The sequence below is a fragment of the Odocoileus virginianus genome, chromosome 12 (assembly GCF_023699985.2).
Source record: "Odocoileus virginianus isolate 20LAN1187 ecotype Illinois chromosome 12, Ovbor_1.2, whole genome shotgun sequence".
In the NCBI taxonomy this organism is placed as follows: domain Eukaryota; kingdom Metazoa; phylum Chordata; class Mammalia; order Artiodactyla; family Cervidae; genus Odocoileus; species Odocoileus virginianus.
Genome location: NC_069685.1, coordinates 12,095,814 through 12,119,261, shown reverse-complemented (window position 1 = coordinate 12,119,261; position 23,448 = coordinate 12,095,814). Strand labels below are relative to the sequence as shown.

The 23,448-nt window shown below is 40.8% G+C and overlaps 1 protein-coding gene across 5 annotated transcripts in view; it reads left to right on the top strand.

Moving 5' to 3' along the window:
* The window catches only part of SMAD1 (SMAD family member 1), an 83,836-nt gene that overhangs the window by 54,565 nt on the left and 5,823 nt on the right, over window positions 1–23,448 (top strand). For 4 of the 5 annotated variants that reach the window (XM_070474802.1, XM_070474801.1, XM_020910706.2 and 1 more), the window contains exons 3-5: window positions 11,975–12,232; window positions 14,975–15,091; window positions 17,966–18,187. In XM_070474802.1, coding sequence (XP_070330903.1) covers window positions 11,975–12,232; window positions 14,975–15,091; window positions 17,966–18,187 — 597 coding nt within the window. The remainder of the gene's footprint in view (window positions 1–11,974; window positions 12,233–14,974; window positions 15,092–17,965; window positions 18,188–23,448) is intronic. The other variant, XM_070474803.1, reaches the window with a different exon arrangement.

The window sequence follows — 23,448 nt, the reverse complement described above, 5'->3', positions numbered from 1 at the left end:
TCTCGCAACTCAAATGAACCAGCAGAAACAGTCCTTAAAGGGAAGCTGCAGACTTGAGTCGTTCTCTCAAGTTGCCAAGTAGGAGTAATTTTATCAGTGTGCCGAGGAAAAGGGTTCCCGGAAGAGCCAGAGCTCCCCTGTTTCTCTTTTCCCTAAAATAGAAATAGACTGAAACTGGAAAGAAATACTGAAGAAGATACTCCTCACCCTCTCTGCCTTCCTGTTTCTGGCCCGAGTCAGATGTGGACTTTGCACATCTCGCTCCTCTCACCCGGCTCATCAGCCTCTCACCCGAGAAATAAGAATTTCAAAGAGGTTTGTTTACACGTAGATAATTGGTCTGAGTATTTTTCTTTGCTCTTCCCCCAGTAGCAAACATAGCTTCATACTGAAATATTGCTGAAATGAAAGGAAGAGGAACTGGAAGGCAGGGAGACTGGGTCAGAGCATGCGTCTCCTGTCCTTGAGGAGTCAGCGCAGGCGAGGCGCCTGGGCCTTGGTTTAGAGCAGCTTGTGTGTGTAGACCCAGCCCTGCCTAGCTCGCTTCCCCCATCTCTTCTCCCGCATTAATACTTCATGCCAGGACTAGCAGCTGTTTCAGACCCCCATACCATTCCTAAATTTAGTCAGTTATTGTTTGTAGTTTGGATGACCATAAAGTTTGCTGCCCAAACCAGAACACTTTTGAGAGTGATGTGCTAAGTTGCTGCAGTCGTGTCCAACTCTTTGCGAGCCCATGGACTGTAACCCGCCAGGCTTCTCTGTCCATGGGATTCTCCAGGCAAGAATACCGGAGTGGGTTGCCACTTCCTTCTCCAGGGGGTCCTCCCAACCCAGCGATTGAACCCGTGTCTCTCATGTTTCCTGTATTGACAGAGGGGTTCTTTACCACTAGCGCCACCTGGGAAGCCCTTTTGAGAGTGACATTGGGTCCCCTATTAATAATTCCATCAGAAAACAGCTACAGGCTGGGACTGTCCCAGGCAAGCCAGAATATACAGATACCTTATTTATAATTTCCAAGCTACACAGATCACATTTGATAGTGATTCACCTATTAGCATCATCAAGGAGTTAGAAATGTTTCATAATTGAACTTATTCAACTAGACTGGAGTTTTCTCCTGTGAGTTGTGTTGACCTTAACTTTAATTTGTCCAGAAGCACTTCTAGAATTTATTCTACTCACTTATCCCTTAAACAGACTGTATCAGACAGAATTTAACATTCTTGGAAAGTTAGTCATCAAGACCGCAGAACCTCAGGGGTTGAGAGTGCCCTTGCCTTTGCCTTTGTTTGAATCCCAACTCTCCACCCTTTCTCTGGGACCTTAGGTAAGTTATCCCCTCCAGCTTTCTTTATTTGCAGGGTGTGATAATGTGCTCAGCGTGTTTCCAGGCTTAAAGTAAGTATCAGTGGTGCTAATCTGAACTTTGTGGATTTTAGTGATCGCCTGAAAACCAATTTGATGAACGTCTCCTTGCTTCTACATACATACTCTTAGTTCTAGAATCTAGCTTTATATCTACCTGCCTCCTTGCTGTTACTTTTTACTGTAATTTTCTGAGAAATTATAACTTGCTAGTATTGTGACGACGAATAAATAGGAAACCCGTACATTCACACCACCCCGGCACAGCGTGCCTTGCCAGGTACTCAGAGCCACAGGTAACATGGCAGGGAGCATCTTCCCGGAGGCCAGTTATACTGCCTTGTAAGTGGTTCAAGACACCACTTTCATGTTTGATAAACAGTGAAGAGTAGATTGTAAGCTGTATATGGATTGATTCAGATCAATCAAAATGTCAATATTTCAATTCCAGTGGTGCTGCTGGGACCCCAGCTGGATCCACTGTCCTCTGTCACTGAGGCGTACTTTGGTGGAAAATGTTGAGAAATCCTGGGGAGATGGATCTCAGAAACATCCTAAGGGTATTTTAAGAGGGTTTGAAGCACTGGTTGCTGCTCTTACTAGAGGGTTAAATTGAACTTGTGGTAAATTGGACAAAAATGTCCTCTTCCTTGAGTGTATAGGAGGATATCCATTTTTTTTTTACCTTGAAGTTCTGGTTAGTAACTTTGAACAGCCCACAGAAGACGTTGCATGTTTTAAATGTTAATCACCACTTTAGCATGAGACTTCTTGCAGCTCCTTACTTTTGGTATCTTCAGTTGGATTTCACTGTAGGAGCTAGTGTATCTGTGGTAGCAAACAAAATTTCCTTTCCTGAATGGGGATTCTGAATTGGGAGATGTACATCTTACAGCCCCAGAAGGAGACACGGTAGGATAAAACTGTCTTATTTGGAAATGTAGTAGAATTCGAGAACTCCAAGAAATGGTTACCAAACCTTGAACATAGGGTTGGAAAAGGAATAGATAATGGAACATTTTAACCATTTATTTTTTTAACTCTCAAAAGATGGTTTGGAATTGCCTCTTTACATTTATTTTTTGAACAGCTTTATTGAGGAATAATTGGCTTAGAATAAACTGTACATGTTTAAAATGTACACTATGATTAGTTTTAACATGTCTGTGAAAGCATCAGCAGAGTCAAGACAATGAACTGACTCATTACCTACAGTAGTTTGCTCCTGCACCTTTTCAGCCTCTCCCCCCAGCCCCAACCCTCATCCACAGACCGATACTGTGTTTTCTATCACCATACACTGTTTTGCATGTTTAGATTTTATATGTGTGGGATCACACAGTATACACTTTTTCTGTCTCCCTTCGCTCAGCGTATTATTTTGAGATTGACCCATGTTGCTGTGTGAATCAGTATTTCATTCCTTTTTATTACTGAGTTGTTGCTTCGTTTCTAAGTCCAGCTCTTTTTGTGACCTCGTGGACGGTAGCCAGCCAGGCTCCTCTGTCCGTGGGATTCTCCAGGCAAGAATGCTGGAGTGGGTTGCCATTTCCTGCTCCAGGGGATCTTCCTGACCCAGGGACTCTTGGGTCTCCTGCATTAGCAGGTGGATTCTTTACCGCTGAGCCACCAGTTGTTCAGTCACTAAGTCACGTCCGACTCTCTGCGACCCCGTGGACTGCAGCACGCCAGGCTTCCCTGTCCTTCACCATCTCCCGGAGTTTGCTCAGGTTCATGTCCATTGAGTCGGTGATGCCGTCTAACCATCTTATTCTCTGCTGCCCTCTTCTCCTTTTGCCCTCGCTCTTTCCCAGCTTGAGGGTCTTTCCCAGTGAGTTGGCTCTTCACGTCGGGCGGCTTCAGCTGCAGCGTCAGTCCTTCCAGTGAGTATGGAGGGAGCCGCCAAGCAAGTCCCTTCCTATTGAGTCTTGCCCGATATGGGCTTCTCCGGTGACTCAGCTGCTGAAGAATCCCCTGCCATGTGGGAGACCTGGATTCCATCCCTGCACTGGGAAGATCCCCTGGAGAAGGGAAAGATACCCACTCCAGCTTTATGGACTGCATAGTCCACAGGGTCACAAAGAGTCAGATGATAATTAAAAGGTACCATTTAAAACTGACCCACTAGACAGTGTAAGGTTAAGTAAGGAAAAAATGGAAGACATTAAAAGATACAAATAGAAAAATCATCATATAACAGCAATTTAAAACCATCTTTAGAGCTTCCTTTTAAAAAAAACACAAATTACATCACATAGAGAAATATAGTAAATATAATACAATAACTAACAAAAAATAGCATGACAGAGTTGATACCAAGCATGAGTTATATCAATAAATAGGCTTAATCACCTATTAAGAGATTTTCAAGTTGGTTCATAAAGCAAAACTTTATGCTGTATTTAAGAGACCCATCCCCTCCCCCCAAGAAAAGTGATTAAAAAGCTAAAAGTCACGGAATTGGTAAAGATATATCAGGCCCCTGTAAACAACAAGTGGAGGATTGTGATTGTGACATCACACAAAACAGAATTCAGAAGCCCAAAAGGCACTGATGCAGACACTTCAGCACGTTACTGCCTGAGGCGTTTTTGCAGAAGCTGACTTGGTGGGTGATTGTTTTGTAAGTGAATATTGAAAGACCCTCGTTTGAGTAAATAACTTTTTTTGCACTTAATGTATTTATTTGATACTTTATATGTCTCACTAAAGCATTCTCATGTTTCATTGGCGTGTGATAGCAATATAGCTAACACCTCTGTGCAGGAGAGCAGAACGCCTGTTACACATACACCATGTGTCACTGCACTTTCCCTTAGAAGAGCAGACTCTACACTTTTTGGCAGCATTTTTCTTTTAGTCCTCTGGGTATTATTTCCTCTAGAATATGTTCATTTATTTTACCTGATAGTTGACAAGGTGGATTTCTTCAGGGGCTCTTTTAGAAATGAGAGATGTCATGATGGTCATTTTTTAAGATGTAAAGTTGCATTTACAGTACACACACACTTGGAGCAAAGACCTAACAGAGTGAAATGTGAGTGATTATGACAATCATGAGCTGTGTAATGAGCGCTGAATCAGTCTTAAGCTCTAAAACTTCATGATACGTATGGTCAGTGATATGTTACAGTGAATGTATATGCACCAAATATCACAGCAACCTCCTGTATAGAGTGTGGCAGGAAAAACAAATAGAAACACCCCAATAATAGGAACTTTAATACACCAGTCTAAATACATGACGGGTGATGTGAGAAAAACCTAAGTAATCACAGCAGCCAGAGGGTGGGAAACTGCCCACAGGCCACGTCAAGTCTGTTGGTTGTTTTTAGAAGTAGAGCTTTTTAACGCAGCCACACCCAGCTGCCCTCCAGGTGCGGTGCCCAGACTTCTCCCTGCACTGACTTCTGTTGCCGGGCACAGGCTCTGGGGCCCGCGGGCTTCAGTAGTTGGGGCACACGGGCATGGCTGCTCTGCCGCATGGGGAATCCTTCTAGATCAGGGACTGAACCTGTGTCTTCTGCATTGGCAGGCGATTCTTTACCCCGGGCCACCAAAGAAGCCCCATTTCCATGAACGTTGTATTGACACTGCCAATCAGTTCCGTTAGGCACAAGAGAATTATTTGAAAGGAAGAAGTAAAATTAGCTGCGGGAGACTTGATCATTTGCTGGAGAACTAACTCTGCAGTGAGTCAATGATAAAAATAACTGAGACAACAAAAGAATTCATCCAGATGGTTACAAATAAAGTAACACAGAAACGTCAGTAACCAATATGTCAATAATTACCAGATAGAAGGTATAAGTGAAAGGTATAAGGTAAAAGTGAAAGCTCCATTTAAAATAGCAACAGAAAAGATAAAATACTTAATAAACTTAATAAGAAATGGTTAAAATGTAATACAGTGTTACAGATTAAATTCTGTCCCCTGCAAAATATTATCTGTTGAAGCCCCAATCAGAAGTACCTAAGAATGTGACTGTATGTGGAAACAGGGCCTTTAAAAAGTTAAAATGAGGCCATTGGGCTGGACTCAAAACCGACTGGTATTCCTGTAAGAAGAGGAGAGAGGGACATACATACAGAGAGACACCAGGGAAGTAACATGGAAGAAGCACGGCAGGCAAGTGGCCGTCTGCAAGCCAAGAAGACAGGTTTCAGAAGAATCCAACTTGCCAACACCTTACTGGTGGACTTCCAGCCGCCAGAACTGTGAGTGAATAAATTTCTGTGGTTTAGGCCCCACGGTCTGTGGTATTTTGTTACGGGCAGGCCTAGCAAACTAATACAGATAGTAGCTATGAAGTAATCCTGAAAGATACAAAAGTAGACCTGACCTCCCCAGTTCTTGAATAGAATATTTTGACATTATAAGATATTAATTCTTACTAAGTTAATGTTTAAACACAATGTGATCCACTAAAAGGACCAGTAATCTTTTTTTTTTTTTTTCTGGAGGTCGACAAGGTGACTATCAAAATTCATATGAAAAAGTAAGCATGTGAGTAAAACTGTGAAGTGGACTGTGAGAGGGAACCAGCCCTACAGATATTAGCATATACTATAGTCTCTGCGGGCCTTCCCAGGTGGCTCAGTGGTTAGAATCCGCCTGCAGTATAGGTGATGCAGAAGACGTGGGTTCAATCCCTGGGTCGGGAATATCCCTTGGAAGAGGAAATGGCAACCCACTGCAGTATTCCTGCCTGTAAAATTCCATGGATAGAGGAACCTTGCAGGCTACAGTCTGTGGGGTTGCATAGCATCAACTTGACTGAGCACACATGCACACATAAAGTCGCTATAATTAAACCAGTGTGATACAGGGCAGTGGACTAGAATGGAATGGGATGGAATGTCTGAAAAACAGACCCTGATATACATGGAAGTTTATGAGAAAGGTGGTACCTCTGACCACTAGGACAGAGGTGGGCTTTTTAATAAATGGTATTGGAGCAGCTGGCTAGCCATTTGGAAAGATAAAGTTAGATCTATTCCTTATGGTATAAATAAACTGAACTCCAGATGAATCAGAGATTTAAATAAAATATGATACCTTACATGCATTGGAAGAATGCTTAGATGAATTCCTCCTTACAACCTGGGTGTAGAAAAAGACTTTCTATGACTCAAAATCCACATGCAATTAACAAAAAAAATTGATTACCAAAAAATAAACTTGCACAAAAGCAAAATCAAAAGGCAAACTGACAGACTGTGATAAGCTATTTGGAACATAATATATCATGGGCTGATATCTCTAATATATATAAGATATATAGATAAGATATTATATAGATAATAATGTATCTTATATAAGATATTATTATATCTTATATAGACAAGATACAATATCTATAATATGGATAAGATACTATATGTTTGTCTATATGTTTATATGATTTATCTTTAATGAAAAATGGAAAGACCAAAAATGAGCAAAAGATACAAGCAGACAGTTCACAAAAGACTAAAATAGGTCTTCTGAAGTACATGAAAAGATGATCAACATGAAAAGATATATATAGAAATATAAAAGGGCACCAAAATGCCTACCATTTTTTCACCCATCCAATTGTCAAAAACGTAAAAAACTTGACAAAAGAGTCTGTTCAGGAGACTTTGGGGGAAAAATCATTTTCATTTGTTGCTTGTAGCTATGCAAAATGGTACAACTCCTATGCATGGATACTTGATGATAACCAAATTATATCTGTATTTACCCTTTCACACAGTAATTCCACTTTGAGGATACACCTTTAACAGTACTACAGTATATGCATGGCGTTATTCATTGCAGTATTGTATATAATGGTTAAAATATTGCAAACTACCTAAATGCCCAGATATAGGAGACAGGTTGAATAAACTATGGTGCTGTTAGCTATAAAAACAAATTGGGAAGATCTCTATAGGTAGTATGAAGTTAATTCTAGAATATGCTAAGAGCCATGTCACTGGTAAAGATGTTGGGAAAGATTGAAGGCCAAAGGAGAAGAGGATGAAATGGTTAGATAGCATCACAGACTCAATGGATGCCAATCTGAGCAAATCCCAGGAGATAGTGAAGGACAGGGAAGCCAAGCGCAACTCCATGGAGTCTCAAAGAGCAGGACACAACTTAGCGACTCAACAACAGCAAACAGTTGAAAAAAGCAAAGTGCAGGGGGCTGCCTTTTTTTTAGTAATAAAGATGAAATAAGAAAGCAAACATTTATCTTCTGATTTCCTCAAGAAGATGCACAGGAACCAGAAAAAAAAATGAAATAGATTATGCTCTGAGGAGGTTAGATGGGCAGGCTGAGTGCATTGTCATATGTGCATATAATGAGGTGTTGCACACAGCACTGGATGGATCATACAAGCAGCGTGTCGCGCTAAAGCCAGACACAAGGGTGTATATGATTCCAGTTACATGGTTACATTTTACTACAGATGTGTGATACCCCAGTACCTTTTTTAAGTTCATTAAAATATACCTGTACCTACATCAGGAGTGGCAAAATCATCTCACCTTTTAATTCTGAGAAGTGAGGAAAACGGTATCGATCTTGTCAAGTTCATCTGTAGAGTGCTGCTTTGTTATAGCTGGTGGTTCACTTCCGAGGTCACAAAAGCTGATTGATCTCACCTGTGGTGTACACCAAGGGCAGACCTGAGCTTTAGAGCCAGACAACAGGTACACGGGGGCACGTGCGCAGAGCATCCACCGGAGGTGCAGAAATACATGGCCTTCCCCTGCCACTGTCATCTGCAGGCAACGGGGAAGAAGGAAATGCCCAATTCTAAAACTGTTAGGCAATAGGAGTCGCTGAAACAGGAGCCCATGTAAGGTGGGGTGGGGAGGGTGAGAGAAGAGAGATGGAGAGCTGATTTTCTGTTGCTGTCTGGTGCTCCTGTTGGTAGGAGGGTTCAGTTCAGTTGCTCAGTTGTGTCCAACTCTTTGTGACCCCATGAATCGCCCCACACCAGGCCTCCCTGTCCATCACCAGCTCCCGGAGTTTACTCAAACTCATGCCCATCGAGTCGGTGATGCCATCCAGCCATCTCATCCTCTGTCATCCCCTTCTCCTCCTGCCCCCAATCTCTCCCAGCATCAGGGTCTTTTCCAATGAGTCAACTCTTCGCATGAGGTGGCCAAAGTATTGGAGTTTCAGCTTCAGCATCAGTCCTTCCAATGAACACCCAGGACTGATCTCCTTTAGGATGGACTAGCTGGATCTCCTTGCAGTCCAAGGGACTCTCAAGAGTCTTCTTCAACACCACAGTTCCAAAGCATCAATTCTTCAGTGCTCAGCTTACTTCACAGTCCAACTATTACATCCACACAAGACCCCTGGAAAAACTATAGCCTTGACCAGATGGACCTTTGCTGGCAAAGTAATGTCTCTGCTTTTTAATATGCTGTCTAGGTTGGTCATAACTTTCCTTCCAAGGAGTAAGCGTCTTTTAATTTCATGGCTGCAGTCACCATCTGCAGTGATTTTAGAGCCCCAAAATATAAAGTCTGACACTGTTTTCACTGTCTCCCCATCTATTTCCCATGAGGTGATGGGACCAGATGCCATGAATTTGGCATCTTAGTTTTCTGAATGTTGAGCTTTAAGCCAACTTTTTCACTCTCCTCTTTCACTTTCATCAAGAGTCTTTTTTGTTCCTGTTCACTTTGTCCCATAAGGGTGGTGTCATCTGCATATCTGAGGTTATTGATATTTCTCCCAGCAGTCTTGATTCCAGCCTGTCCTTCCTCCAGCCCAGCGTTTCTCATGATGTACTCTGCATAGAAGTTAAATAAGCAGGGTGAATATACAGCCTTGACGTCCTCCTTTTCCTATTTGGAACCAGTCTGTTGTTTCATGTCCAGTTCTAACTGTTGCTTCCTGACCTGCATATAGGTTTCTCAAGAGGCAGGTCAGGTGGTCTGGTATTCCCATCTCTTTCAGAATTTTCCACAGTTTATTGTGATCCACACAGTCGAAGGCTTTGGCATAGTCAATAAAGCAGAATAGATGTTTTTCTGGAACTCTCTTGGTTTTTCAATGATCCAGCGGATATTGGCAGTTTGATCTCTGGTTCCTCAGCCTTTTCTAAAACCAGCTTGAACATCTGGAAGTTCTCGGTTCACATATTACTGAAGCCTGGCTTGGAGAATTTTGAGCATTACTTTACTAGCGTGTGAGATGAGTGCAATTGTGCGGTAGTTTGAGCATTCTTTAGGATTGCCTTTCTTAGGGATTGGAATGAAAACTGACCTTTTCCAGTCCTGTGGCCACTGCTGAGTTTTCCAAATTTGCTGGCATATTGAGTGCAGCACTTTCACAGCATCATCTTTCAGGATTTGAAATAGCTCAACTGGAATTCCATCACCTCCACTAGCTTTGTTGGTAGTGATGCTTTCTAAGGAGGGTTTAGAGGCCAGTATTTTCTAGCTGTTAAAGGTAAGCATCAGAATAGTGACTATAAAGGCAAATTGGGAAGCGGTAATTCAAGTTGTAACAGCTGAAAGAAAAAGGGAAAGTGTTTGATTGTGTAGGTAATTTAAAGATATTGCACTAGTTCAGGGCATGTGTCTTAATTTAGAATATATTGGGTTGACCAAAACGTTCATCTTATGGAAAAACTCGAACCTTCTAACCAACCCAATAGATTTCTGTTGGTGTTGGGAAAATGCTTATGACTATTGGGAACTTTTTCTTCAACCAAAGTAGTTTACATTTCAAGTGATTACTGAAAGGTAAAAGGAAGAATTATGTCTTTTCATCTTACTTTTTTTCTCTTTGTGGGTTTTTTTTTTCCTTAATTGAAGTATAGTTGATTTCAGTGTTGTGCTCATTTCAGATATACAGCAAAGTGATTCTGCCATATACATATATATATATACACACACACATTCTTTTTTAGATTCTTTTCATTATAAGTAACAATTATGCTTTTGATTCGGACAAACTCCATCACTGTGTGAAAAAGGAAATACATTTATTACACCAAAAAGATTTGTTTCTAAGGGATAAAATTGTAGCGAAATCAGTGAATCTTATGGAGGATTGTGGAGACCTTTAAGATACAGCATATGAGACCTTTTAACACCTTCAGAAACTGATTTTTACTTAAACAATTTTCAGCTCATGAATCAGTTACAATCCAAGTGTTAAGAGCACTTTTTCCTGTAGAAATGGTATAAGCCATGGGTAGATTGACTGGAAGGTCCTCAAAAATCTACTTAATTCCTAATGCCACTAAATATGATTTCTTGGGGGAAATGTATTCTGAGTCCTAACTCCCAACAGCAATAACAGATTTTAAATCTCCTGCTTTCCCTCTCGTGAAGCTTACCAGATGGCCTGTTTTTCTCCTTTTAACCAAGGCCACAAGAGCAGTGGGGATTCCAGGGCCCTGTGTTATTGGGGAGGAGCCGTCTGGTGACCCTGCAAGAAGCTTAGGAAAACCCAGCTAGGGTTCTGGTAGCTGGCCCATCCCTTCCCTTCTCATCACCCTTGTGGTGGCTTTGCCTCTGGGGTTTTCTGGAGATTGAGAACCACCATGCTAGTTATTGACTCCTTAGGTTCCTAACACACGGAGCTTTGGGGAGTGATTTGACTTGTCTTATTTCCTTCTCTACTAGTGCGTACATTTTTTGGACCTTTGTACCTTGGGCATTCAGTAGGTGAAATGCAGATTGTATTGCTTCCTTTGCCTATCAGGTAGTGATAAGGATTGCTGAGAAGTGGCAAATACATTCAGATCCTTCGAGGAAGGTGTTCATGAAGTGTGACTACTAGGACACACTATGAAGTCTGTCCCACAAAACATCATATTTTATCTAATTAATTATCTTCACTGGCGTTTGGATTTTATACTGCTCATTGTATGTAGCCTCTCAACTTTAGTTACTATTAGCACACTTTCTGTGGTTTAAAGTGAGCTAACGTGTCCATTTAAAACATCTGTGGTGAGTAGGGACCGCCCTGCTGGTCCAGTGGCTGGAATTTTGCCTTCAAATGCAAGGGGCACAGGTTCGGTCCCTGGTGAGGGATCAAGATCCCACGTGCCTCGCAGCCAAAAAAATCAAAACAGAAGCAATATTGTAACAGACTCAATAAAGACTTAATTTTAAAATGTTTGTGGTGACTAATTCACAGCGTTCAGTAAATATTATTAACTCTTAAGTGTGACAGAGTTAAGAGTTACCTCCGTTTTCCACCAGGGCGGTAAACTGGACTTGTCGATGGCGATGTATGTTCTTAGCTGTGCCTTGGTTTCTAGTGGGTGAGAAAATTAAGAATCAGGGAACTTTTAACATTTTTCACGTAAGAGTGTATTTTGCGGACTTTGCCTGGGCACTCTGTTGATGCTGCGGCTCTCTGGCTAGGCCGTCAGTGATTCTGAGCAGACCATCGTTTTTACCGCATTTGTTCCCGAGTGGGAAATGGCTTTTCATTTGAATGGTGCTTTTGAGTTGGCAGCGCAACAAAGTTCAAATAACTTGTTGTGACTTACAGATTATGTTTCAACTTTGTTGTGTTTCAGTGTGACCTTATTAAAAGCTTTTCATCATTCTGATTTTGTACCCTCTTTTTTTTTGCCCTTTCCCCCTTTCCAGTTCTTCCTCCAGTACTGGTTCCAAGACACAGTGAATACAATCCTCAGCACAGCCTCTTAGCGCAGTTCCGCAACCTAGGGCAGAACGAGCCTCACATGCCACTCAACGCCACCTTCCCGGATTCTTTCCAGCAGCCCGGCAGCCATCCGTTTCCTCATTCTCCCAACAGCAGTTACCCCAACTCTCCTGGAAGCAGCAGCAGCACGTACCCTCACTCTCCGACCAGCTCAGACCCAGGAAGCCCCTTCCAGATGCCAGGTAGGTTGCCGCGTTCGGTGATGTTCTGTGGTCAGTAAGACGCGTCATCTCAGTGCCGTGGAGAAGCTGGGTTTCCTGGAACGGGGAGAGCTCGCAAGCTTGGGACATGGCACGGTGCTCTAAAATGCAGGATACAACTTTGAATGAAAGGAGACACCTCGTAGCCAAGCAAGGCGGTGTTTTATTTGTCCAGCACAGATGCTTGAATATGTTTTCGTGTTTGATTTTTGGAAGGTTTTGAAACAGCTGCATCCTTCTGGGAGTGGCATGGTTGTTCCAGCCTTTGCTCTTGATAAAAGCGAGCGGAAAAAAAATAGCACACCACATACATTTGCTGTTTTCATGCAAGGGGGAAAAAAAAACCCTGTCAGAAGCGCAACCTCAGAAAAGATATTTCCTGGGGGATCTCACACACACACCCCCCCCATACACTTAATTAAATTCGTTTAAGTGGTGATGTAATCCTGAGAAACATACACTTGAACAACAAAGGACTTGCAACAGAAGTACTGGAAACCATCTGCTTGTTTAACTTAGCAAAGACAAAAGACCATTATCCTTTTGTAGCCTTCTCTGAGGGTGTAATGTCTGTCAATTAAATGATTAATTAGGACATTATATTTTTCGAGTTATAGGTTAATAAGCCAGCATCTCAGAACAATAAAAATGATTAGTGCCAGATTTCTAGCCAGTCAGCCTCACAGAGGGTACATTAAGCAAAGATACACTTCATATCTATTAACATTTAAAGAAGGGAAAAGGAGTGGGCAAGCATGTTTAACATATTGAAATGTTTGGGGGCAAATTTGAATCTGATAGCATAGCTAGTGTCTTCTCAAAAATTGAAAAGTGGCCCATACTTGATATTCGTATCTTTTATTTAGGTATTTAGTGCTTTTTTACATTTTAAACCTGTTTATATTGAACTTGCTTGTTTTTCAATCAGAAACTGTTTAAGATGAGGATGGGAGATAGATTTATTTCAAAATCCAACTCATATCATCTGGTGATTTCCTGTCCCCTCCTGGACCTGTTGAGTTTGAGGAACAAGTTGGAGGCAAGGAGATTGTTTGGGGCAGCTTTGAAGCAGTGGCAGACTCAGGGTAGCCCCAGGAGTGGAAACTACTGAAGATTATTGCATGAATTTACACCTTGTCCCTGGCTGTCAGGGATTAAGGCCCAGGCCGAGTAGAGAAAACTTGGAGCAGAGAAAGCTGAAGGGGTGGGAGGAGGGCCTCATGGAGAGAGCAGAGCATCACCCATGGTATCCGGTCCTTCCCACCGGAGCTGATGCCACAGGGGGTTGATGAAGTTTTCACCAGCCTGCTTGCAGAAATTTATTGGATTTGATCTCAGAGGAGGCTCTTTGTCTTCGTTTTTGGCTGGAAATAAAACAGAGGCAGTGTTACAGCTGCAGGGAAGAAGCTGAATTTTAAAAAGCTGTAGAAAGGGTAGAAAAGGCCTCCGGATCAGGTCCCCGGGGTCCTGTCTCTGTGCTCTGGGGCCTAGCTCCTAGCAGCTGGGGGCTGGGGGGGTGGGGGTTGGGGAGACGGTGGAAGTGGCCAGGGTGTGATTCAGCGGGGGAGTCGTTCTGGGAAATCACCGAGAAACTCTGCAAGAACCGTGTTGGCTTTTTCTCTTTGGCGGTTGCCCTGAGTGGTGTCAACTACTCATCCAGGCTACGGGTTAAAGTAAAACTGCCGTATGTGCTAGATGGTACCATGGGCTCGCCATGGCCCTTGAGGAACTTGTTTTTCCATCACGAAGGATTATTTGTGGGAAAGCCATACCCTTTGTTTTACTTAAGAAAGTACAAGACTGGGACTTCCCTGGGGGTCTAGTGGTTAAAACTTTGCCTTTCTGTGCAGGGGCTGCAGGTTTAATACCTGGTTGGGGAGCTGAGATCCCACATCCCCCTCATGGCCAAAAAACCAAAACATGAAACAGAAGCAATATTGTAACAAATTTAGTAAAGACTTAAAAATTGGTCCACATCAAAAAAAAATTAAAAGTGAAAAATGTGAAAGCACAAGACTTGTGTTAGTGTTGTTTCAAAAATCACGTTGTTTGCGTCTTATTTGCCAGTTGATTGTGAACTTTCCAGAAGGAATGTGTACAAAAATTCTGAAATAGATGATTGTTTGACAAACTGATTTATTTCCTCTTATTCTGCTGCTAGAGGCTAGTGATAGGAGTGGATAGGAAGTTAGGTGGTCCTAGCAGACTTCATGAAGTCATGGAAATTCACAGTTTGAGTCAGTAAGTTGGCTGTCATGAAACTCAGTTGGTAAATTCCTAAGAGCCCATAGATTTAGTGCACGAGACCCTGAAGCTCCTTTTCTGAAGAAGTCCTGTGTAGCTTTCAAAAGTTTTCCATCCACCAGGGAAATGACAAAATGCAGAGGTCCTGTGAAAGTGGGTTGTGTGCAAGCATGTTTAAATGCTCTTCTGATTGTTTTAAAAAGGAGTGATTCTGGGTAAGCAGACAGCTTCTAAAACTGGTATACGATGCTTTCCTCCCACTGAATTTTCACTACAGTCATATAAGAATATGAGATGGTAGCCATTTTCAAAAAGCATACACCAAGCCCAATGTCTGTATCATCCAGTCTTCAGATGGGGAGGGTGAAGTGGCCACTTAATTTCTTAAGAATTTCTGCGTGGAAGAGAATATATGTTTTAAGCTTGTGTGCTTGTGTGTTTACTAAGGATAAACAAGTCTTTTTTTTCCAAATTTTGTAGCAGATACACCCCCACCTGCTTACCTGCCCCCTGAAGACCCTATGACCCAGGATGGCTCTCAACCCATGGACACAAATATGATGGCGCCTTCTCTGCCCTCAGAAATCAACAGAGGAGGTAAGATGAAGTGCTGCTTATTCTCTTTTTAGAGCCTGAAGTTCTTGGTCCAAATGTTGCTTTCTCTCACAAATTTTTATTAGTCTTGAAAAAGATAGCTGTTTGAAAAAGAGCACTTACAGTAAGAGAATTTTAGTGGAAAGATTCCTTGGATTACAAATAAGCCTTTTATATGAAGAACAGACATACCGATTTAGCTAATAAAGTCTAAATATAATTGTGCAGCCATCTGTTTAGAGCCTTAGTACTTAATACTTCCAAATTGATGATAAAAGAATATTTTTAAGTGAAAGACAAAGGGATGTTGAGGAGGGGGGAAAGTCAGTATAAAATTAGAGTTTTCACTGGTGATTTCCAAAATGAAAAGTGCATATATCAAGCTTTCCAAAAGCTTCTTTTGTTGTCAGGACAAATATTCATAAGCCCCATCTTCTTTCTGGCCCTCATCTAGCATCGTGGCAGCTGAACAAAACTAATAGCATTTGTTCCCTGCGTGCATGGTTCAATTAATAGAAATTGAAGGACTTCTCAGGTGGCTCAGGGGTAAAGAATCTGCCTACAGTGAAGGAGACACGGGTTCAGAACCTGGGTTGGGAAGATCCCCTCAAGTAGGAAATGGCAACCCACTCCAGTATTCTTGCCTGGAGAATTCCATGGACAGAGGAGCCTGGCGGGCTACAGTCCGCGGGGTCACAGAGAGTCTGACACGACTTAGTGACTAAACAACAACGATGCAAATTGAAGTTAAAATAGAAGTTCCTTATTAGGTACGTCTTATTTCATTGTTAGCACTTTTTTAAGTAAAGGACTAGAAATAACCTCAGACTTTGTCAGAAGTTGCTGATACTCTTTAAGCTTTTCAAAGTTGATGATGAACTCAGAGAACGTTCCTTCAATGTGCAGTGCAGTCAATTGGAAGTTACACCTTTTTAAGGTGTGAGCATTCTTATATCTGTTTTATTGGCTATGTGTTTCATTTTTTTACTGACCCTGGATTTTGATAATCTGTGAAGCATCCTCTCAAACATACAATTATGAGCTGACAAAGATTCTGGTTGGGGAAAATCACTCCTATCTCACACAGCTTTGGAATGTGTATTTGGGGAACAGAAGAGAATGAACACAGCCTGAAACAGTTACGAGCATGTTGACTTGTGGCCACGGTTGTTAAGCCCATGCTGTCTGATTTCAGAAAACAGACCTTTAATCGGCTTTCAGATTTTTCCTTTAAATGGCTTAAAATTGCTTCCCCATTAGAAAGTAAGTTTACAGTTAATGTTTTTCTAAGGACTGCTGGCTTTGTTGAACCTTGGTGGTTTTCCTGGAGCAGGGGGTCAGCACACTGCAACCCACGGGCCACATCAGCCTGCTACCTATTTGTATAAATAAAGCTTTATTGGGACATAGCCATGTTTATTCATTATGTATTATCTGTGACCGTTTTCGCACAGCTAGGGCACAGTTGAACAGCGGCCACAGAGGCCATATGGCCTCTTAAGACCTTACTGGCCTTTTACAGAAAAAAATTGTCAGTCTCCAAGCTAGGTGAATAGTACTTTGATCCTGGTAGCTGATTAAAGCCTTCTTTTAATGACGTTGCAGCCTTCTTTAAGATTTGGCACCTGTAAATCTGAACAAACCTTGCTAATTGATATAACAGGCTGATTGACATGGGATGACACTTAGCAATCATGGAAGATGGTGTTTGTTTTCAACTCACCTGCTTAGGTGTATAAAGCAGCTAATGTATGGATGGATTTTTTAATGATTATTTTTCTTAATTTCTTTACCGTATTCTAAAGTAAAGGGCATTTTAATATTCATTGAGGTTGATGTTCAGAACACAGAGGTCATTCTCCTTTAACAGAGTTCATGCTTCCAACATGAATTTTCTTTCTTTTTTTTTTTTTTAATGATTGTATACTCCAGGCTTCATAAAAAAACTTCAGATCATTACATATTGGCACAGTGGAAATATATGGTTTGTATTCCTGGAATCTCTAAAGCAGTGATATAAGAGGTTTTACTGCAGAAGGAACTTATCTTTAGAACCTTTTAGTTGCAAATGTTTAGAAGTATGTTCTGTTTGGAGATTTGTTAGTCTTAAGAGATTTGACTTAACAAGCTGCATCCTGTCAGTAAAGTTGGGTAATTTCCATTGTTGGCCCATTCTGGGAATGGAGAGACAAAACACACCTGCTCTGCATGACTTAAAGCAAATATAAGGAAGTTAGCATGAAATCTGGGTGAGAGAGATATGATTCATCCAGGAAGAATGGCCAGCTGGCAAGATTTCTTCCTGAGTTTGAGGACTGGAGCAAGGCTGTAACTGTGAGAGTTATTGGCAGCGTGAAGTCAAGTAACTTCTTATCAATAATTAGAAACTGATTTTTCATTGCTTTGAGAAAGCATCGGCATACTGAGGCGCTGTCCGGAGTCATTCCTTTTTTGTGCCAGCACCTTTGGCATATTTCCTGTCCTCTATTGTTCTCTCCCCACTTGTTTCTTTTTCACTTGCCACTTGTTGTCTTTCTTTAGATGGTGAGCCAGGGTCAGTGGTGGGGTCATTTCCATTTTGGCAAATTATAGAGCCAGCAGTGTCCTGGGAGTGTCCAGCCATACTGCTGGAGTGCTTAGCTGTCGTCTTGTTGATCCGACAGCCATCAGAGAAAATTATCTTCCAATGAAAGGTGAATGCGCCACTTAGCAAGGAGTCCCTGCTTCCGAGATCAGAGATGAACTCCGTACCTGATAATAGTGGTGGCTGTGTCACATCTTCATTCCATGACCCTGAGCCAACTTTACGCCACAGTTTCAGTTTTCAAACGCCCGGGGCACTCCTCATGGCTGACTCTAAGCTTTCCCTTCTTACAGATGTTCAGGCAGTTGCTTATGAGGAACCGAAACACTGGTGCTCTATTGTCTACTACGAGCTCAACAATCGTGTGGGCGAAGCGTTCCACGCCTCCTCCACGAGCGTGCTGGTGGACGGTTTCACCGATCCTTCCAACAACAAGAACCGCTTCTGCCTCGGGCTGCTCTCCAACGTTAACCGGAATTCCACCATCGAAAACACCAGGCGGCACATTGGGAAAGGTGAGCCTTCACTGGCGCTTCCCTTGAACGTCTGTCTGTCGTGTTCTCCTTCCCCCAGAACTGAACGACAGTCATTCTTGGAGCCAGCGCCAGATAATATGCACCTGCTCCTGTTTGTAAATAGTTTTTTAATTTGTGTCATCAGGAAGTTCATTTCCCAATCAGTGATTTTTGTGGTCTACTGACTCATAATTGTCGTTTAATTAGTTGAAATTGTGATGTGCTATTTGGGGATACTCTTCTGTCATGTTTTGCTGCAGGACGAAATAGCTGTTAAAAATTCTTTACAACCTACGACTAAAAGCAAATGCAAACAAGTAAACTCTAATGTATTTTAAGTGGAATACATTAACTTACTGGGGAAAAAAAATTCAGAATAACTTATGAATATAGTAGCAATGCAGGAGACCTGGGTTCAATCCCAGGATTGGGAGGATCCCCCGGAGCAGGAAATGGCAGCCCACTCCAGTATTCTTGCCTGGGAAATCCCGTAGACAGAGGAGCCTGGTGAGTTGCAGTCCATGGGGTCACAAAGAGTCAGACACAACTGAACGACACTAACATAGTACTTGCATATCCTTGGCCTGGGCCAGGTAAGGTAGAGTGCCAACAAACATATCCTGCGCTCGCTTGAGTAGTCTTTATTTAGTGGCAGAATGAAGGAAACAGTTATGAAACTTTAAGATGTATTCATATTATAAAATTAAGCAGGTGACTAAATGTGTGGATGTTGTGGGGACCCTGGGTTTCCGCTGTGGTATAAGAGACGTGATGGAGGGTAAAAAACAAACCCTGTGGAAGTTTTATTGCTGAAAGGGTCAAGAGGCAAAGATAGCCAGCAGTAGTAAGCACATCCAGTGATCAGATCATCTTTTCTTGACACCATGCTGCTAGAGAGGAACCCAGCCTTTGGAGAAAGGGCTGATTTCAAGGCTGGAACAGGTGGGCACAAGATGAGCATAGAATGTTTTGTTATGTCCAAAAGTAAAGAAATATGTACGCATGATGGAGACATGTCACAGGAACCAACTTGGAGTGATTTCCACTGCCAACTTGGATAATTGAAACACTGAAATAATTAAATAAATATAGTGATGAGTTTTAAACCACTGGAGAACAATAGTAATTCATAAGTCCATAGCAATAATAGGTAAGTAAATGAATGGCGAAAGCTGATGGCTAAATATAGTGTGAGTTGGTGGAAAGTCTCCATTTTGCAGCCCATCAGGCAAGAATTGTCAATGGATGCTAAGTATAGAGAGAATTTTTTTATGAGAATCAGGGTATTTGTATGATTTTTAAGTATCTCCTCACAGACTGCCTATTACTTACAAGGGAGAGTAAAAATCAATTATGTATCCTGGAGAAATTGGAGAACAACTTGACTAGGTGATCAAAATAACCATCACCAGTGAGAGACAGATGGCTGTCATGTCTGCAGCTGTGGTTCCCTGGTGAGGAGGTAACATCACCCACAGTGAATTCCAGTTGAGAATGCAAATCTGAGTCTAATCATAGGGTACCTTCAGACAAACCGCAGATGAGGAACACTGTATTAAAAAGGGTGAGGAGGGACTGTATTCTTCCAAAATCTCAATATCAAAAGACAGAGATGTGAGAATATTCCAAATTAAAAGACGCTAGTGAGATAGCACAGTTATGTAGTAATCTGACCCTGGACATGATCCTGTACCAGACAGGGAAAAAATACTACAAAGGTTATTCTTGGGTTAGCAGACAAAGTTAGAATATGAGTGGTATAAAGAATAGACATAGTATATCAATGTTAAGTGCACTGGCATTGCTAACTGTACTGTGTCTTGTAAGAGAAGACTCCTGTTCTTAAGAAATACATAGGGGTAAAGGGCCATTGTGAAATGGTTCAGGAAGAAATCATATGTGTCTTATATATTTATCGATCAATAGAGAGAGATCTATCCATCTGAGAGTCCTCTGTCAGAATATATACACACGTGTGTGTATATGAGGGTGTGTGTATATGAGGGTGTGTGTGGAAGAATAGGTGGAGGGTGGTACCCGTGGTGAACATATGGAGTAAATTTTCACAACAGATGAATCTGGATAATGGTTATACGGGTGTTCTTTGTTCTGTTTTTCTTTGTTGTTTGTTCTGTGTCTATAAGTTTGAAATTATTTCCAGAGTAAAACTTTTTAAATGACCTCTTGTGAAATTTAAACCAAATTAAAAGGTTATTTAATAGATCCTTAAAAGACATTGGAGATGCAGTTGAGCATTTAATCCTGGAAACAAAAATAACTCCTCTTAAAGCAGGAATTGATAGATAGTTCCTTAGTATGGTTAAGGCAAAAAAAAAAATCTAAACTACACATTTAATGATGGAATGCCAGAACTTAGGTTCATAGCATATAGATATCTTCCTGTGGTCTGTAAACCCCTGAAACTGTATATAAACACAGTTTTGCATGCATTTGGGACAGAGGAGCATATTTTTCATTACGTTCTAAGTTGACCATTACTCCATAGTAGTAAAAAGCCATTGTACTCTGGAACATTCCTAATAACAATTAGGAAGAAAACATGGATTCTGAGAATGCTGCTAAAATTGTTCCAGATGCCTTGACTAGAAGCACTCAAATGAAGATTTATAAATAATGGAAATAAGCCAAGTTACCATTATTTGTAGATGATATGATTGATTGATAATATTCTTGGGATCGGCTTTGAAGTGAAATTAGAAGGGCAAAAACTCTTGATGTATTTTGCCAAATTACTTTCCAGGAAGTCTTTTTTAATTTTCAGTCATACCAGAAACTTATGAGTGTCTTTCCATTTTTACTCATTCAAAATTACTTACGGTGATTGTGTCTAATAAAATAATAGGATTGTTTATCTAGAAACTGCTAAAGAATCTATTTTTAGAAATTGTATGTCAGTTTTCTTTAATATGGCAATAACCAGTTAGAAAAATATAATGGAGAGAAAAAAAATCACATTCTAAGTAGCAACAGAATGCATAAATAACCTGAACCAGCGATATATGAGAATTATATAAAGAAAACTAAATTTAACTGAGAGAGAAAGAAAATTTGAATAAATAAATGGCAGTCGATGTTCCTTACAGAGAAGACTTAATATTGTGAGAGCATTATAAGGATATTCTAATTCTTCCTAATTTAATTCATAGTTTAAAACAATCCATGTCAGAATCACAGTGTGATGTTTTTTGATAGTTGGAAGATGTATATTATGCATATTTTCTGGAAGTGTGTATTAAAGGGGCTTCCCTGGTGACTCAGATGATAAAGAATCTGCCTGCAATTTGAGAGACTCAGGTTGAATCCCTGGGTATAATTTCGTGAAAATAGCTAAACTTTTTAATGGAGGAGTAAATTAGTGTGTTGACAAAGCAACTGAATAAAATAAATTCAGACTGTACTATATATAAAAGTTTAATGTGTGTTAGGTAAAACATAACAAATTGGTAGACTGTTTCAGCTGTCCTGTAATAACAAAGTTAGCTTTGCAGGGAGACTAAGAGTACGAATCCTGACCTCATTCCATATATGCAGGTGGGTTAATGAGTTGAATTATTTTAAGGCAAGCTATTGAAAAGTTTGAAGAAAACATGCTGATCAGAGAGGCAGAGATTTTCTAAGCATAAAAAGCAACAGAAAAGTTTACAAGAGATTTGTCTATTTAGAGATTTCAGACTTCTGTGGGTTAAAGAAAAACAATAGCGTGAATAAAATTAAAAGACAAAGGACTAGCAGGGAAACAAATAGGAAATAAATTATTTATATCTCTCCTATATGTGCAGCTCATAAAAAATGTTAAAATACAGGAACTCCAGTGGATAAATAGGTAAGAAATATGAACAGTAAATCCACAAGAGAAACACAGCACAGGTGGTGAGTAAGCAGAGGAGCTATATCCAGACTCACGTGCAAATTAGAACAATATTGTTTTCCAGCTATAAATTAGGGGAATTTTGTTGTGTTTTAAACTCAGACTCAGTACTGGCAAGGGTGAAATGAGAAAGGTACACATCTGCAGCTGGAGACATGTAAATTGACACGAGCACTCTGGCAAAGTGAATCAAAAGCCTTCGATCCAATGACTTAACTTCCAGAAGTCTCTCTTAAGGATGTTATCAAGAATTATGCAGCGACATTGATTATGGCATTGTTATCATAACAGAAAATTAGCATTGACAGAATGGTCCAGTAACGGGAGAATCCTTTAAATAAATTGTTGTGTTCATTCAGTCATGGAAATGTGTTAAATGTTTGCAAAGAAAGTTTGGTGATACCCAAGACCCCAAATGATGTGTATTCATAGTTATTACCTCTGGTCCACTAAAAGAGTGATCATGTTTTCTGCTTCTTTATATTTTGCTTAACTTTCTAAATTTTCTAAAATGAAAATTCCTCAGTTTTATAATCAGGAAAAAAGTAAAAAAACAAACACACACCCCCTCAAATTGTTTTCTCTACATCAGACAGAAAAATGGACTTCTGCTCCAGCAGCGATGTAATTGTTACAGGAATCTTAGCCATTGTGTATACTTATAAACACAGCACACAGTATTTTGGATGAGACAATGGTTTTGGCGCTGACTAAGCCTTGCCAGAGTTACCTGCAAGGTCCGCTGTTGAAAGCCACGTGGGATGTGACTCTTTGCTTGGTGGCCTGTAATGATATGGGGCTTTGTCAGAGTGGTGTTTTTTTTTCCCCCCTTTCATTTTTTTTTTAAGGATTGGATAAGATCAATTTCCTACACTCCTGGTACTCAAGATATCACCGGAAGAAGTTTGGAGCAGATGATAATTCAGCAAGTTCATATTCTACCCTGAATGATTTTTTCTGGGCTTTTTTCCCTGGACCTTTTCTTCTTTCAGCTCTCAGCAATACTTCCTCCACCTGTGGTTTTCTGGTTTTTTACTCCTCTTGATCCTCCCTTTCCTTATCCTAAAATTTTTTGAACAGCTTAGCTGCAAAATAAATACAAGAGAGCTTATGTGATGAATATGTGTAGGATCCCATAATCAAGTCCAGCTTTATTATGCTCTATTTTTTAAGTGAGACTGTGCTCTCAATCCATGGCCAAATAGGGCATTAAATGCTTTTCAAAATGAAATTGCTACCCTCTGTTAACTGATTTTTAAGTTAACACACTTTGCTGTGTTATTAAATATTTTCTAGAAATTGTCTAGACATGCATGTTGACATATGGACTTTGTATTAACTGATATTGTTAACTAAGATTTTATCATTTGTG